This window comes from Pristis pectinata, chromosome 4 (genome assembly GCF_009764475.1).
Source record: "Pristis pectinata isolate sPriPec2 chromosome 4, sPriPec2.1.pri, whole genome shotgun sequence".
NCBI lineage: Eukaryota > Metazoa > Chordata > Chondrichthyes > Rhinopristiformes > Pristidae > Pristis > Pristis pectinata.
The window spans coordinates 62,946,455-62,965,185 of NC_067408.1; the positions used below are offsets into that span (position 1 = coordinate 62,946,455).

General features: G+C 43.0%; 1 protein-coding gene across 7 annotated transcripts in view; it reads left to right on the top strand.

Annotated features, from left to right (window-relative positions):
- akap11 (A kinase (PRKA) anchor protein 11) overlaps positions 1–18,731 on the top strand; it is a 67,183-nt gene that overhangs the window by 21,801 nt on the left and 26,651 nt on the right. For 6 of the 7 annotated variants that reach the window (XR_007956231.1, XM_052014414.1, XM_052014415.1 and 3 more), the window contains exons 4-7: positions 1,663–1,719; positions 5,414–5,548; positions 9,540–9,777; positions 12,049–16,909. Coding sequence is in view for 6 of the 7 variants with exons in the window: in XM_052014414.1 (XP_051870374.1) it covers positions 1,663–1,719; positions 5,414–5,548; positions 9,540–9,777; positions 12,049–16,909 (5,291 nt within the window). In the remaining variant the exon portion in view is untranslated. Of the gene's footprint in view, positions 1–1,662; positions 1,720–3,364; positions 3,425–5,413; positions 5,549–9,539; positions 9,778–12,048; positions 16,910–18,731 lie in introns of all 7 variants that reach the window. The other variant, XM_052014419.1, reaches the window with a different exon arrangement.

The following is an 18,731-nucleotide window of genomic DNA, read 5'->3' on the forward strand; positions in this document are numbered from 1 at the left end:
GTAATCCCAGGAAGGATGTATTGACTTTGGAAACAGTATGGTTAACATTTATAAAATGATGCCAAAGCTTAAATATTAAGTTCATGGGCTTGAATGTTCCTGCTTGCTCTCCATCTCCATTCAAAGAGCTAAAGTATCTGACCCTTGTCCAGATATTCCCTTGTTTACAGTTTAATTGTGAAAGGTAAAGGCTCTTGACCAGATTTAGCACAGTCTTTGTTTAATTTGGCAGTGAAGAATATGGCAGCCCTGTGACAACTGAGCAATTAAAGAACATGCAACTTAATTGGAAGAATTTGCTTTTTCAAAATAGTACATCATGTAATGGAAATTTTACTGTTAACATTTTGTCTCTTTAAAATGTTAGAACTAAAAGCAGCAAGCAGAAAGTGCACCCTCCTCACTGGCTACTGCTGATGTAACTGAGAGATCACAATTGCAGTTTCACCAGCAGAGGATACTAAAGTCCGTGGTTATATATAAACCATTGCTGAACACATGAACAAAGAAGAAATGTGTTTGTGGTTATTGTGCTATCTTTGATGGCTTTGGGATGTTTTAAACTGTAATCGCTGATGTGATACGAGTATATGTGGCAACTAATTTGTGGACGATATAGTCTTATAAAGTAGCAAGATAACTGACAAAATGTTTAGTTTTTAGTAGTGAGTTTTGAGGGATAAGTATAACCAGATCACAAGGAGTTGCCTGTTCCTTTGTATATACATATAGGGTGGCATCATGTGCAGCAGCTAGTGCTCCAGTGACTGTTCAGTCCTGACCTTCAGTACTGTGTGTGGAGTTTGCACGTTCTCCCTGTTACTGTGTGGGTTTTCCCCAGGTACACTGGTTTCCTCCCACATTTCCTCCCACTGGTTGGGAAGTTGATTGGTTTCTGTAAGTTACCCCTACTGAACACAGGTGGCGGAAAAATCAGGGTGGAGTTGATGGGCACGTGAGACAGAACAGGTTGCAGGGAAATGTGGGGGGGCAGGAATACTCTGAGTGCTGGCAAAGGCTCAGTTGGCCAAATATGTTGTAAGGAAATGTGGGAAAAGTCTGACCACTCCCATTGGGGTGGGGGGAGAAAGTAGTGCCCTGATATACCTTGTATTTTTTTCTACAGGCAGATGGAACCATGATTTGAGACTCCCACAGTGTGACATTGATCATTGGCCTAAATCTTGGTGCTCAAGTTTCCAGTGTGGGGCTTGAACCTTGGACCCTCTGACTTGGGTGGCAGTGATACTGCTGAGGCACAAGTTACACTGCTTCGCATGGGGTATTGGTGTAATATTGTCACATATACCGAGATACAGTGAACAGCTTTGTTGCGTGCCATCCAGACAGATGATTCCATACATAATTCCATTGAGGTAGTAAAAAGAAAACAATGCAGAAAATATATTGTTGCAGTTACAGAGAAAGTGCAGTGTGGGTAAAGAAAGTGCAAGGGCCATGACAAGGAAGATTAGGAGATCAAGGATTCAAGAGTTCATCTTTTAGCATATGAGAGGTATGGATGACCATCAAGGAGAGTCTGTGGCTCACTGTTTCATCATCCTAAATCACTTGTATTATCCGTGATCAGCACGCTTAAAAACTACTTGCAACTCTTTAGATATTAATGCTCATTACGTCATTGTTTATGTGGTTCTGCAGGTCACTTTTGTGGGATTTTCCAGTTCAACTGAAGATGCCACTTCTGCTGGAAAGCAGGTAATGTCACTTTAAACTTGAAGAACATAATCTCATCTGCACTGTAACCAACTCCTCTGTGTGCGGTGCAGTAAGTCTCATTAATGAGCTGGACCTGCGTTGCTAGCTTTGTTATTGGAAAATATACCAATCTAGGAAGTGCCAACCTTTGTAATTCTACTGTTGTGAAGTATTACCTTCTCAATCTATGTTTTATTATTCTTCAAAGGTAACTTTGGGACTAAGATCTGTATGGAAAAGTCAGCAAAAAAAAAATTAGATCTACATTAGAAAAATAGTAGCTGTGAAATTTTAAGCTTTGGTGCATACCTAGAGAAAACACAGGTCCTTGAGCTACTTCCTATCACAGCCAGACATGTACTAAGAGAAGACACACAGAAAAAGTGCTGGAGGAACTCAGCAGGTCAGGCAGCATCTATGGAGGGAAATGGACAGTCGACGATTTGGGCCGAGAACCTTCATCAGGACTGGAAAGAAAGAGGGTAGAAGCCAGAATAAAAGAGTGGGGGGAGGGGGAGGAGCACAAGTTGGTGGGTGATAGGTGAATCCAGGTGAGAGGGGAAAGATGGGTTGGGGGGGGGGGTTAGTGGGACTGATGCGGGAAGCTGAGAGGTGATAGGTGGAAGAGGCAAAGGGCTGAAGAAGGTGGAACCTGACAGGAGAGGACAGTGGACCATGTGGGGAACCAGAGAGGGAGGAAGGTGTGGGTGATGGGCAGGTCGTGAGGATTGGGAAGGGGAAAGAGAAGGGGTAATGGGCCAGAGGGATAAGGGAAAACAAATGGGGGTGGGGAGGGCAGGGGACAGAGGGGAGTGCTTACCGGAAATTAGAGAAATCAGTGTTGATGCCCTCAGGTTGGAGACTACCAAGACAGAATATGAGGTGTTTTTCTGGCATCTGCAGTCTTTCTTGTGTCTATACTAAGAGAAGACATTTCATTTGCATCAGATTATTGTTGTGTCTTGCTGATACTGATGATACATGTCTTATTGCCTCCTTGTTTGCCTTCACAGTGATAATTAATAATTCAATGGACATTGCTAGTTGGCTGAATCCATTTTTATCTCCTCTGGGCACATCCTTTATTTTCTTATTGGGCCTGTTCCCAATCCATTCTGCCTTGCATCATCCTCATCGCTTCTGAAATTGATTCACTCCTGTTCTCTACCAACAAACCACGGACTTTCATAGAACAGTACAGCACACCCCTCTGTTGTTTTCTCTTCTCCCTTCTACACTATCCTTTCATTTGTAAAAGCCCTGCAGACATTAATGAATGCTGAAACACCACATGACTGACCCAAAAATTCTGATGTACCCTTATAATTGGCCTAGGAGAGTTTGTGGTTTCCATAGCTCTATGATCAACAGCTGCATCCCTAAACTCACAAATTTCTTTTCTTCATAAAGTTTTCTTTTGAAACTAACTTTTGTGAAAGCTCTTGATTCACTAAATAAAAACATAACATTTTCCTAAATCAGGAAAAATATGTCATGGAAAGTTTTTGTTTGATTTCTATTAACTGAGATTGATTAAGTTGGCCTGAATATTTTTAATGCTAGTTCACATTCTTGTATGGATATTGAATGTTGTGGCAGATGCCTTAAGAGGAGCTGTTATATAACCATGTAAATCTGATCACAGGTATGATCCAGCAGGTCAAGCCACATCTGTGGGGTGAGACACAGAGATCTAATGTTTCAGGTAGAAGGCTCTTTGTCAGAAAGCCCTTCATGTTTTTATTCTACTCTTGATCCATCTTTCAGAACTGCACAGATATAATGTTGCCTTTTCCCTGACAGGAGCATCAGTGCTTTTTGAATTCTTTTATGCCCTGATTTTGAATGATTAGGTAAATGCCTGCAAAGGGTTTGAATTAAACACACAACCCTATTGCCAGACTCTGATAGGACCATTATTAATTTATATAATTTGATACATCAAAGGGTCCAATAGAAGTAGTAATTTTATGACTTTTTATGATGGAACTGGCAGGTGATGAGAGAATTAGAGTGCTCCCTCCCCATTATCAAACACAATTAGAGTGCATAGTATTGGCAGTAACATGCAGAAAGGGATTGAGGTTAATGGACAGAAAACAGAGTAGGAATAGGAGAATGTGGCTAGTGGAGTAGTGAAGGGATTGGTGCTGAGTCCCCAGCAGTCCACAATCTATACCAGTGATGTCAATAAGGGGATCGAGATTTTCTCATGATACGAAGTTAGGTAACTGTTGGCTGTGAGGAGGATGTAAGAGGCTTCAAGGGAATATAATCAGGTTAAGTTAATGTTCAAGGACATGACAGATAAAATATAATGTGGAGAATTATGGGGCACATCTATTTTGGTAGAAAAAAATTGAAAGGCTGAGTATTTGTCAAACAGTGAGAGGTTGAAAGGTATTGGCATTCAGAGAGACCTTGGTGCCCTGATAGACAAATCACTAATAGCAAGTCATTAGGAAGGCTAATGGTATGTTGGCCTGTATTGCAAGAGGATTTGTGCACAAGAGTCTTGCTCCAATAATAAAGGGCACTGTGCAGGATGTATCTATAATGGAAAAATGGAATGACGTTTACCAGATTGATTTCTGGGATAGTGAGTTTGTTATATGGGGAGGGATTAAGCATACCGGGCATTCTTTGAAGACGAGAGGTGATCTCATTGAACCATACTAAATTCCTATAGGGCTTGATAAGATGGAGGCAGGGTTGATGCTTTCCCTAGCAGCAGGATCTATGACCAGGGTCCACATTCAAAACAAGGGGTCATCCCTTCAGGATGAGAAGAAAATTTTTAACCTAGAAGATGGTGAATCTTTGGAATTCTCTGCCCCAGAGGGCTATAGAGGCTCAGTCACTGAGTATGTTCAAGACAGAGATAGATAGGCTTTTAGATGTTAAGGGAATCAAGGGATATAGGGTTAAGGAGGTGGTGGTGAGGATCGCTATCAGCAGAATGGTCTACACCTGCTTCTGATTTAGAACCAGAGAACACTACAGCACAGAAAACAGGCCATTTGGCCCTTCTAGTCTGTGCCAAAACTTTATTCCGCTAGTCCCATTGACCTGCACCCGGTCCATAACCCTCCAGACCTCTCCCATCCATGTATCTATCCAATTTATTCTTAAAACTTAAGAGTGAGCCCGCATCTACCACGTCAGACGGCAGCTCGTTCCACACTCTCACCACTCTCTGAGTGAAGAAGTTCCCCCTAAACCTTTCCCCTTTCACCCTAAAGCCATGTCCTCTCGTACTTATCTCTCCTAATCTAGATGGAAAGAGCCTGCTTGCATTTACTCTGTCTATATTCCTCATAATTTTGTAACCCTCTATCAAATCTCCCCTCATTCTTCTATGCTCCAAAGAGTAAAGTCCTAACCTGTTCAATCTTTCCCTGTAACTCAACTCCTGAAGACCCGACAACATTCTAGTAAATCTTCTCTGCACTCTTTCGATCTTACTGATATCCTTCCTATAGTTAGGTGTCAATAGTTTGTGTTTATGTTCTGCCCCGTGTTCAGCACTTGGTAACAGTGGTTAAAGAATATAAGGTAACTGTACCAGGAATAGGCAGTCTCATATTTCACATTTTTAAGACTATGTGGTCAGTTTTTTTGACTGTCTTGACCTGTTTGAAATCCACATTCAATAGTTTGATTTGCTGTGCTAATCTGTATTTCTCTTGTGCAGGCACTTGCTGCTAATGACCTGGAGCTTTCTGATTGGCTGAGTTCACCACAGCTCTCCAACTTAAAGAATACTGATATTGCTCTTTTGACTGATTTGAAGAAACACTCCAGAACAAAAGAGAAAACTGTTAGCCAGGTAACAAAACAGGAAGGGTGCAGAAGCTTTGGCTACATGCAAGGCCAATGCAAAAGCTCCAGTATCTATTATATTATACAAGTCAGAAAAGATCCTTATGATTACCACATTAAGCTGTTACACAGCTCCACTTCTTGGGAAAGCAAGCAGCAGGAAGCAGTGCTGGGAGGAGTTTAATTTATTATCCTCAACAGAAGGAGCAAAATTGAAGCCATCTCAGTTAGGAATATAATTAAATGTTTACTTAACACAGGCCAATAGGAATCATTTATTTTCCCTTTAATGATTCCGGATGTGACGAAATGGTAGTTACACATTGAACTTGCACCCTGACGTAAATATGTGGATGACTGCAAATAGTTTTCATCCTGTCTCACCCTTGCATTTCTCTGTAGTCTCTTCAATTCCTGTAACAGTCCTCTATACCTGAATGATCAAGTTTTTGCTCTCATGATCCTGCCCAGATTTAATCACTCCACATTTGGTGAGCATACCTTCTTCAGCTTTCCAAGCTTTAACATCTAATTTCCTCTCTGTCTCTTTACCTTTCTCAGATGCTCCTTAAAATCTGACTCTTTGATCAAGTTTTTGATCATGTGCTCTAGTGTCTGTTATTGTGGCCTGCCATCTGTTTTTTCTTTAATTGCATTGCTGTGAAAGGTGTTTAAGTTAAAGATGCTGCATAAATGAAAGATACTCGACGTCATCTGGTAATCTGGAAAGGTCACTTGGAGACCCTTGAGGGTAGTTCCAGGATAACAAACAGCGGAAAGGCTTAACCTAACTGATGAATAAACCAGCTACTGATGTGATAGAAGACAAACTATTTCAACTATTACCTCCCTCTGTCTAGCATTTTCAATGTACTGAGGTGAACCTACTGTCATTATCCTTGCATCAGAAGATCCTGCCCCATCCATACAATGGCAATGTTGCCAGAGAAGAAAATCAAGATTGATGCCTTAAGATGTTATGACGATGTGATATCCACTGGATTGGAGTTTGTTTCCAGTACCTCAGATCACAGAAGCTAGCATCAGTTGGGAAAAATGTGTGTGCAGGTTTCAAACTCTGCTCCAGATGTGGTGGGCTCTATTACCCGTGAGACTCCCAACCACAGACTCTCTGCGTCGTGTAACCACGACATAGTAGAATTAGCCCCTAAGTTCCTCAATGGGATCAGCACCTGGTTCTTTTGTTATTTATTTGTGATATAAACATAACCTCTCAAAATTATTTGAGTGGATTGCAGTACTGGGCTTTCCTGCTTCTCTCTGGAATACTTGTCTGCTGTATCTTGCTCCTCCAACTGTGCTTATCATCATTTTTCTACAGACAACATCTTTTCCTACCTTAATTAATCTTGCAGTTATCGTAATTCCTTCCATAGTGTACTGTTACTTCCGTCTAACAAATAGTTGCTTTACATTTTACTTCACGATCTTCTTGGAAACCTGATTCTGTTCTGACTTAGAATCTGGAAATGGTATCCCTGCTTTTTCTAATGTCATTCCCGTTTAGAGACAGTCATGTTTTAATGAGTCACAAAGAAGATTAATTGTACTACTTGTTTCCTATCCCAAGGTTGCAATCAAATTGTTAGATAAATCTCAGAAGCTAAATTGGCTAAATCCCATTTTGGGTCATGTGCCTTTCTTTTTTTTTTGTGTCACTCAGATTAGATTATACATGGATTTCTGAGTTTAAATCTTGCCCTCACTATTTCCAATTGTCTTTGTTCAGTTGTCTATTTCTAAGGCTCATGCACATTAAGTTAGCCCAACAGCGCACAATTTAGAAAGCCATTGTTTTTTCCCCAAATAAGCAGACACTAGTCTCAAGTTATTGTAAGTCCTTTACCAAAACTCCACATCTTCACAAGTCAAGGTTTGACTTCTGTTTTACAGGTTATCAGTAACGTGGCTTAGGTTATTATATATAAGTGGCTGGAAAATCTTTCACATTTGTGCTCTATGAGAATTAATTTTGTTCTTTACGTGTGCATAGCACACTTATAGAGATGTGATCCATGCACAGTGGGAGAAATCAGCATATCTTGATGTAACTTGCTCAAAATTCCTTTGGGTATTGGAGGTCCATTGGCAATGCAGGCTACTCGCACTGAAGCAGCCCTTAACTGGAGAGTTGAGACTTGCTTCAGTGTTATTTAAAGGGAATCAAGCTGACCTGTTGCTGCAAAGCAATTTGAAACTTCACAATTCTTGCAAATAATTACCATGATGTTTGCTCTACCCACCATCTCCAATTCTCCTGCAACGACTTGCCGCCAGCATCTTTTGGGATCTTGTTCGCGTGTCTGATCACACTCCCTTGGACACAAACATGATTATGTGTCTGACCCATCCCCATCTCACCAACTGATCATCTTAATTCAAGTTACCTTGTGTGAGATTGAGGCACAAGTGACTGCAGATGCTGGAATCTGGAGCAACAAACAATTTGCTGGAAGTCAACCAATCATTGGCAATTCCTTTCCTCCCACAAGTGCTGCTCAACGTGCTGAATTCCTCCAGCAGATTGTTTGTTGGTGTGAGATTGAATTTTGCTGCTGAGGCCTCACACAGACCTGGGGTTGGTCCCACATAAAACATGCTTTTTGAGGCATGGAACAAGCAACTGAAGTTCTTTCTTAGGCTATGAGCTGCTGTTAATGAACAGCACGAGTCCCAGTTAAAAACAGTCCACTGTTTTTAATTCAGATCTTATTAGTTGGTGGTTTCATGCCATTATGTTTAAAGTAAATTAACAAATGAGAATGTTAACACCCTCAGAAGGAGAGATCTAAATGTCTGGAAATCGCATATTTACCCCAGGTTGGGCTCCACAGTTTGCTATGCAGACATACCAAGCTGTGGAGCCCAGCTGCCATGACTGGCGAAGACATAGGAATCAGCCAGGAAAGGGGAAACTGGATTTTGTTATAATCTGAGTGCCATCTTATCACCAGTGTCAGAAAGGGCAGTCTTCCCGGACCTGTCCAAGGGCTTTGTGAATCAGTGGCATGAACAGTGATTGCTTAATCGTCACTACAAGGACTGCTGTGATTCAAAGAGATGACCCTTGAGCACCTTAGACACAGTTTAGACACAGTCACCCACATCCTTAGAACAAATCTCATCAAATGCTCAGGTCATTACAGTCCTCTGTCCACTGTCGAAAGGGTAGAACACACTCTTGAATCTTTCTTAGTGATGCACTTACTAGGAGAGACCTTGTTTGGTCAGAGCTGGTACTTGTTTGTCTATATAGTTACTCGGGTATCTATCTTGTCTCAGAACATGTTTCTATGAGTCGTTTTCAGTCTCGAATGCTGCTGTTACAATGTTTTCAAAAATCTGGATTACATCAGAATATTCTTTCTTTTTTTAATAACAAAGGTTCCTGTTGGTTCTTTATAGTACGCAGATTGAAAGTGCAAAAGATAATCGGAACTAAAAAATTGGCTGAGTGCATTCACTATCTGCTCCTTTGAAATCATAGAATCATACAGCACGGAAGCATGTCCTCTTGCCTGCCAAGCCTGCACCAGCATCAACCACCCATTTACACTAATCCTACATTAATCCCACTTCTGTTCTTCCCTCATTTCCAGCAACTCCATCCAGATTCCACCACTCACCTGCACACTAGAAACAATTTACAGCAGCCAATTAACCTGCTAACCTACACATCTTTGGGACATGGGAAGAAACCAAATCACCTGGAGGAAACCCACAATGTCACAGAGAGAATGTGCAAATTCCACTCAGACAGCACCCAAGGTCAGGATCGAATCCAGGTCGTGATTGAACCTGGGTCACAGGAACAGTGAGGCCAGTGCGCTGGCCCTTGCTTGGATGATATATTTTTATTCAAAGTAACCTTTTAGAGATGTAACTATGAAAAAAAGTCATATATTTATAATCTTTCCATTGATACTTGGCTTTCTGCATCATAAACAAATGCTATATGAAATATTTTTGTTTGCCAGGTGGTTTGTGTGATGAGGCACCCTCCATCATCCTTGTACTGCGATGATTCTGTATTCTCCCTGCTTAGCAAATACACGACAGGGATTCGGTTTTCTCTGGAGTCCCACTCAACACCAAAACATCAAACTGATGTATACCTCGTGGAGGAGGATGACACTAATCAGTCAGTGTCGTCCATTGAGGATGACTTCGTGACTGCTTTTGAACACTTGGAAGAAGAAGCATTTGGGACAGTGGGTAAGTGGGAATCCACTGCCAGTTTGGTCAGAAAGATTGATCTTCTAAGATTATTTATGAGGTTGTCCTGTTTTTGCTGAGTGCATGATTTAACCATCCATTGTCTGCGGACAGGAGCCCCACAGTGGAGCTCAGTCTTGCTTTAATTCCCTAGCATTGCACTGGTGAATTCTCTCAGATCCTGTGCTTCCTGAGTTGGCATGGGATCCAAGACCCTGGTGATTTCAATGAGGATGGTAGGCAAAGGTTTAGGAAGCAAAGGGGAAAGTAAGTTTCTAAAAATTATTTTGCTTTGCCTCAATGTTCCTAATATTTATGTGCTTTTATGTATTTTGTTTAAAATATTTTTTTAAAAATTATTTCAATTTTGATATTTAAAAATTATTAAAATCATTGACAACTGGTGAAACCTCATCCCCAGTTCTGCTATCTGTAAAAGACTGTCATGGTCATGCCTGGGGTGGGACTACCTCTCTGCGCCACTTGAGGCCCTGTTGCCCTGACACCACACTGTTGGATTCGGAGATGTGAAGTGCCAGCAAGACGATTCCTTGAATTGGGACAAGGCAAGAGTGGGCATGGAATGGCCGTGGATGATGGGGTTGTGGGGGGACTAGTTCAGGATGATCCGACCAGTGTATATGGTAATCTGTGGATTAGTGCTGGGCCAAAAATGCCCACGAAAGCTGCCAAATTATCGTAAAGCTTATCCTTCAGGGAAGGGATATTCAACCCTTACTCACTCTGATCTACATGTAAATAGTCCACATTGTATGCTTCACTCTTAATGGTCTTTGAAGTGGTTTAGCAGCTAAATAGGTTGTTGGAGAAACTAGGGCATAGGCAGTAGAAATGGCATTGCTAGTCTCCCCCACATCCTGAGAACAAAAAAATAACCTCATTGTGAAGATATTGCTGTAAATTGTTCCAAACTATTTTGGGAGGACGGGGGTGGGTTATGCCAATTCAGTGTGATTACATTTATCGAGATAATTTAACTTCAGTTTGGTTTTCAACTAAATATATTAAATATCAGTTTTCCTAATGAGCAGTACTTTCCATGAAGGTTATTGGAAATTTCCTTTTGGTTTAGAGAGATGCTTCTGTTTTGTAAATACTACTCAAGATTGACTAATCAGAATTTGATAAAAGATGTATTAAATTTTAGTGCTGAAATCAAAGTCTTCCAAGTGGCAGGTATGTCTAAGGCTTGCATATTTCCATAGCAGACCAGATCTAACTAGTTTGATAATGGAATAGACCCCATTGCTTGTTGTGGCTTTTCTTCTAGGAACATAATGTGCCTGCAGTATAAGATGGCTGGTATAATGGGATATGCTATTTCATGCATTGTCAGATATGTTCCTTCACAGTAGCAGTGATTAAATTGCAGACAAGTTCCACTCTGACCAGCTAATTTATTTAAATTGCAATCAGTTTATACACTGTACCCCTACAGCAATCAGAAGGGCTTAACTATGTTCAGTGCATTGTACCAGGATGGGAACTAACAAGGCAGCAGAACTGTTTCTGACTGAAATAAAGTATGAAATGACTGGCAACTTGAAAAGGGCATCATTGAACTTTGGCCAGTACATCTGATGAAAGATCATCGACCTGAAACATTAATTCTGTGTCTCTCTCCACAGATGCTGTTGCACCTATTTGCAGAAATTGCTGGAGTTTTCTTTTTCCTTTTTCAGATTTCCAATATCCGGGGTCATTTTGCTTTTGCCTTTTTCAAACAACTGTCAAGTTGCAAGGATTGTATTGAAATCAACAAGTGTTAAGTGTTAAAAATATAATTCGGTCAACTTTCCTCCTCTCTGCAATATGAGCTAGGTGTTATGTGATGGAAAGTCACAAAGCAGAGTCAGATGAATTTCCTGGTTTAGATCATCAAAGTGGACTAGGCTTGGCCAGTCCTGTATGGGGAATTCTTGCATTTTATTGTTAGCATTGATGATAGAGAGTGACATTAAAGTTCTCCCTATGCCATGTTCTGATGTTCTAACAGCCATCCTTCATGGGCATAGTTCCCCCCAAACATGTTAGCAATATTTCAGCTGAGGGACACAAGTAATTTTTGCTCCAATACAATATGAATCAATTCTTGCTTTGTTGGTTCCTTGATAGACAAACTATTCTAGCATAACACACACATCTCTTGACAGAAAATACACCAAGATGGTATTGGTAGCTCTGGTTAATTTTAAAAGGACAATCTTAGTAATGACATAAAATGTATTGTTTTTTATTTGTGAACTGTAGGCTTTGATCCCAGTACACCAAAATACCAGCGAGATGTTGCTCTACAGACCTTTGCACTGGACTTTACAGAGTCGCCAGTTCCTGTCGTCTCTTCCCCAAGCCTAGTCTTTGGCCAGTCTGTTCCTCCATTACTCGATAATTCAGCATTTTTTGGAGCACCATCGTCTGCTAAAAGTTCTGTCGTAACATTAAACTCAGGTCCTGGGAGGCAAAGGAGTTTTTACAAATCTTGCAATGCTCCTGGGCCAAGATCCAACAATGGGCTTAAGTCTGGGCCCTCTGTATCCCCATCAGAGTCTGAAGATTCTGAAGGCTCAAGTCCAAGTCCAGTCATCTTTCTGGATGAAGAAGGTTACCAGAAGAGTCTGAAGGCCAAGCTGAAAATACCCCAGATCCCAATACTCAAGGATGACATTGAGGATTCCGACTCTGAAGTAAGTGAATTCTTCGACAGTTTTGACCAATTTGACGAACTAGACCAAATGTTGGTCAGCACATCTACCACCCTGAAGGTAGGGTCTAGCCCTCAAAATCCACCTCAGAAAAAGAAGCCTACGGCAAAGCTGGCTTCCAGCTTCACGCTGAAACAATGCACTACTGCAGTTGCTGCTATGAATCCGCAGAAGTTTGACCACCCGGTCCTTCCTGCTGATGTGAAAAAACCCACTGCTCGGAAGGCAGAATCTCCCTATAACAGCCTGTCTGATGTCCCGGATTCACCTCGCCCAATGCATAGTTCAGGAGAAGAGAATAGCCCTCTCTTCAGCCCCATCCATTCATCAGCTTTCAGTCCCCTTGCAGCTCTGAGCGGGTCCGAATGTTCAGGGAAGGTGCAGGTTCTCGGTACTGAAATCGTTAAGGCACCAAACAATGGAGCACTTTCTGACAGTTACTCTCAATACGCAGGCGATGTTTCACACAGCATCATCAGCTCTGTTTTCAGGTATCCGCACGATGTTGGCTTCGAGCATAAGAGGACAGCAGCTTGCCCTCAGGATGGATGTTGGTCAGACAGAGTTGAAGATCTGAACATGACAGCTTCCACTGAAAATTCTGACTCAAAACCACCCACGGCTCATCCTTCTGCCCAGCAGACTTGTTCAAACACATTCAAGGATGGCATCCAGCAAATTGCTACAGAGCTAGTGGAGAAAAGTTTTGGCAGTGCCTTTAAGGACCTGCAGAAGGGTGTTTCGTCATGCACTAGCACCCTATGTCACCTGGCTGCAAGATTGACATCCTCTGTCATTCATATGGCCTTGCAAGAGATTGGAGCAAGGCGAGCATTCTCACAGAAGAGGAGCGCTATTAGTGACTTAGCAGACTATTTGGTGGGCGATGCAATAGCTGGAGCACTGCGAGAACTGGAGTTTGTGAAGAAACAAATTTTTAACAACGCTGTTGCCCGATTTGCGACTGATCTGGCTGAGGAACTCATTTTTGAGGGAATCATGGAGGTTTGTCAGTTCTCCCACCCAACAACGCCTACATCAACAATAAGCTGGTCATTTGATGACGAGGAAAAGATTGTGAGCTCCTACGCGAGAGATTTGTCAGAGTCAGTCCTGCAAGAAGCCTTCATTGAATTGTCTCAAGTGGATGTGAGCTTCACAGCACAAGCAGCAATTAGCATTTCTCTGGACAATATTAAAGATGTTGGTGGAAAAGATGTAGACCAGGCAACGAAGACTGCTTATGGCCCTGGTGATATCCGAGAGGGAACGTTACTCGGAGACCCTGAAGGGCATTTGTCTAATGCTGTGGTAAGCAGTTCATTTGATGCTTCGAATTTGACTGAGAAAGTGTATACTATAGAGAAAGCACTGCTTTGTGTTTCTGGCATTGCAAGTAGTGTATCTGTTCCTCACTCTGCCAAGGCATTTTCTTGCAATTCATTGGACTCTCCTCTGACATCATGTATTGATCTTGTGTCATCGAAGTTAAATTCAGCGCAAGGTACAAATGCAGCTCCTGAGAGATCATGTTCGAGGAACAGTAAAATTGATGAGGTGCTGTCTGCAAGCTATGTCCCTCAGCCAAAGGATTCTGCAAGCCATGTTATTTGTACTGGGCATATTTCTGGTGACAACACATTTCAGTGCACTGAGGCAGCTAATACTGGCCAAGGAACATTACAGCAAAATGAAGGCCTGGCCATTAATGATGCTGCTGTCACAGTACAGAGAAACTGGCAAACAGGAGCAATGATTGATATAGTGGTAAATAATCCTTTTGACTTTGTGACCCCACCTAAAGTTGGATGTGCGGTAAAGGACTGTGCTTCTAAATCGGGTGAACAAATGCTAATTGAGCCTATTGCTGAGAACCAATTTGCAGCAGAGTTGGCAGAAGCGATTGTAACAAATTCAGTGGATGAAATAAAAATGAAAGTCACAAACCCTCAAGGGGTATTTTCTGCAGGTTCGCTTGGAACCATTGCCAAAACTGGCAATAAGGATGCACTCAAGAGACTTGGGGAGATACCAGAGGGCCAGTTGCAGGATCAACAAACGGTTGGGAAAATGGTTTTGTGCAGTCCGCTTCAGTATGCTTACTCTCAGTCTCCAGACATGCTGCAAACACCTCCTGTGTCGCCTGCCGAATTTACTCCCAGTAAAGGTTTGACCATCCCACAGCATTTTGCACAGGAGCTCAAGGGTCACTTAGCAGAAGAGTTTCCTCCATGTACTCCACCACCCAGTCCTACTGTTGCACTCAAGAACTTAAAGGTAGAAAGTGCAGATGGTGTGGGTGGCCCAGAGCTCGCTCTTACTCTAAAGTCGTTGACTGCACAGCTTCAAGGTCACATCTCAACACCAACCTTCCAGACTTCCTTGGCCGAGGTCAGTGAACCAAGCAAAGAGATGAGTGCAGGTGTACTGGGAAAGCAGAGGGTTGGGCTTAACAAAGATGGGCTATTTCCAGAGGAAGATCTTGCCAGCATTGAGGGCAGCTTAAGTGGATCTCCCGGAACACCGCCGCCAACCCCACAGCAATCATTCCGTGAAAAGAGTCTGAAGAGCTTCAGTCGGAAGCTTAAAGGGGAGCTGGCTAAAGAGTTCATGCCAGTAACCCCTCCGTCCACCCCGCGTAACCATTCCATTCCAGACATGGCAGGGCTGAGCCAGGACACTGAGGAAAAGGCAGAGTTCGTGCTGAAGCTAATGAGGTCGCTGTCTGAAGAGGTGCTGGACAACGAGGAGGATGAGAACTTTGACTTCGTAGAGGGGCGGCCGGAGATGAGGGAGCAGCCGAGCCCAAGCCCCAGACGGGGCACAAAGGTTTTGGAAAAGGAAGAGCTGAAGTCGGACATCAAGAGGCAGGCTCTGCAGTATGCCAATCAGCTGGCCTCCAGCATTGTTTCCATGGCGACTGAAATTGCAGCAATTTGTGTCGAGGACGCCAGGAAATGCGACAGCAGGGATCTCAAGTGCTTCAGGGTGTCCCCCAGCCACCTGCGGAAGGTGGCTGCTCGGAGTGAACCGCATGCCAGAACCGCGGGCGCCGATAGGAACGCACCAGAAGAGGCCGTGGGCTCTTTGTTGAGCTATGCAGGCAGGGTGGCGGGAGAGGTCATTCGGGATGCCAAGAAAGTCCTCAGCTCCAAGAAGCACAGGGTGAGGAAATTCAAGAGGGATGGCTGCCAGGTGGAAAGCAACGAATCCAGCTGTGGAGAACAGGACAACATGGGGATCGAAGGGTTAAACACCATGGCGGATCAGTGGTCCCGGGAGCTTGTGGATTCTGTGCTTCATTCTCCCCAAGGTGGACTCGTGTCCAAACATTCGAGCTGTGAGAGTGTGACTGATGAGTATGCAGAATACATCATGAGAATGATCAGCAGAGAAGCAGGAAACGGTGAGATAATAGTCGATCATTACGCCAGTAAGCTTGCCTTTAGGACTGTGAAAGTGGGCCTGGAGCAAGCAGCTAGGAGAATAAAGCAGAAGTATAAGAGAAGACTCCTGTCTTCACAACAGTCGAGAGGCGACAACGGGGGCAAAGAACTTTTCAAGTTCCTGACAAGGGAGGAGACCCAAGACACAAGTCCCTGCAGGAGAGGCCACGATCAAAGAATGAGCAGGAGGGATTCCAGAGATCTGGCAAGGTTTGCAGAATCAGTTGCCCAAAATATCACTTACGAAGTCACGCAGAAAATGAACACGGCCTCTGGTGTGCAAGGCTTATCCAAGTCCCTGACAGACTCTTGCCTCTACAAAAGGTCCCAGCTGGAACAGATGGCTGAGGACCTTATTAAGAAGACCTGGACCTGCTCAATCCAACCCATTGTCCAGAGGAACAAACGCTACCACAGCATGGGAAGTTTAAATGATTATGGATGCTGCATTGCCAGCCCCAATCGAACGCTTGAACACTATGTGGGAAAAGGTGCTGATGAAACTCTCCATGTTAACATGGCTGGGGATGATGGGAATGCCTCAGACACCAGCAAGCAAAAAGAATGTTTAGCGTATGCCGAAAAGTTGAGAGGGATTGTTTTACAGTGCTCTTCTGCAGAAAAGGAATCAAGAAGTTACACTAACAGGTTAAGTTCACAGACTGGTGGGTTCTACCCCAAAAATGCCACGAGAGCCCCATGGCATGCCGGTAAACCACTTACAAGGCCAGAGTACTACATCAATGGAGCCTGTCAGCTCGATGTACCTAGGATCCATATTGACTTGGAGCAGAGGGGAATTTTTTCAGAGGACTTGATGTCAGTGGCCATTGAGAAGGCCAAGAGCAATACAAGCCTGGCAGCAGACAGTGGTATTGGACAGGATGGTGCAAGCTTCACTGAAAGCCTTGCTGCAGAGATAATGACTTCAGCCATGATCAATGCCAGCCAGTCAATCACAAGGTAAATGAAGATCGTCCTCCTGTTATTTTACATTAGGTAGAATTGACGGTTCTTTCTTGTCCTCCTGTAGGCCAGCTGCAAATAGGACGTTGTTACCATCTTACAGGGTACCTTTTGGGTGGAATTCTCCCAAGCACACAGTCGTTTTGAGAGATTTGCAAGCAGTCAGCAGATTTCCCATCCATCTCCTCAATAAGAGTTTTTGGTTAATATTCGTTGGCTGTGTTAGAAACAACTCAACTTTCACTGATAGTGAGGAAATTCAGGAAATCCATCTATCTTGTCGTTACTTATAAAATAAAAGACACATTGTAACCCCTCTGGGTCTGTACATTTAATGAAGACTGAAGGGGATCAGATTGGATACAAACAGAGAGAGATTCTTGCTCCCACCAGCCCCGTTTTATCATTGACCACCAATACCCGAGAAGCAGGACTTTGGGTTTGAATCCCTATACAGATTGTTTTTAAACCTGGGTGGGACTTCAGCACACGAGCCCAGGCTTAGCTAATTGTCTTTTCCATCAGGCCACAGTTGCTTCAAATTCTGTCTGTACATTGCCCCTCTCTGTGCACTCTGAATTCATTTACTGCTAAAGCCCTCCTCCCATTACCTCCTGGACTATTCCTATCACAGCATCATACTTTACACTATGTGAAAACCTGAGGTCACCAGAATCTACTGTCCATGTCCTAAAGTGCATCACATACCACTTACCTGTCATCTCTATGCTGTTGACCTGCGATGGTTTCTTGGTTCCAAAAATCTCCATTTTAAAATTCTCACCACTTATATAACCATTTATGTTTTTGTCACCCTCTCTGTCTCTAATGTCCCCTGGCCTCCTAGTTCACTCTGGTACTTGAGTTCTGGTCTCTTGTGCATCCCCAATTTCCTTCATTTCACCAATGACAGTCTCCCTACAGCCTCCTGGGCTCCAAGACCTGGAACTGCCTTAAATCTCCCTGTGGCACTACCTCTCCTCCTTTAAAATTAAGCTTAAATCTACCGTTTAACTGGGATTTTGGTCACCTATCCTAATATCATCATGGAGACACAAGAGACTGCAGATGCTGGAATCTGAGCAAAAAAACAAAGTGCTGGAGGAATTTAGTGGGTCAGGCGGCATGTTTAGGGGGAAATGGACAGTCGATGTTTCAGGTCAAGACCCTTCATCTGGACTGAAAGAGGGGAGATAGCCAGTATAAAGAGGTGAGGGGAAGGGGTAGATCAAGATATGGCAAGTCCAGTCCAGATGAAGGGTCTCAACATGAAACATCCAGTGTCTATTTCCCTCCACAGATACTGCCTGACCCATGAGTTCCTCCATCATTTTGTGTGTTGCTCCAGATTCCAGCATCTGCAGTCTTTTGTGTCTCTAAAAATCCAAGTTGTTGTTAGTGTTTTATTACTGATGAGCAGTAAGGTATTTGAATCTGTATAGAAACCATAGAAAACTACAGCACAGAAAACAGGCCATTTGGCCCTTCTAGTCTGTGCCGAAACATTATTCTGCTAGTCCCATCTACCTGCCCCCAGCCCGTACCCCTCCAGACCTCTCTCGTCTATCCTAGATAAGTATCCTTATTATGAAAGCAGCTTTATGTATATGTATTTGTGTGTATTCCTTCACAAAGGCCCACAGAAGGGAGTTTTTCTCATTAGTACTGATAAAGTTGCAGGGTAATTTGATTGAGGATTTTACATTTTATGAAAAAGAAATGTACAGAGTGAGTATGATCAGACTACTTCCAAAAGTTGAACGGTTAAAAGTAAAGTGACAGAAATACAAGATTAAAAGCAAGAGATATATGTTAAAGA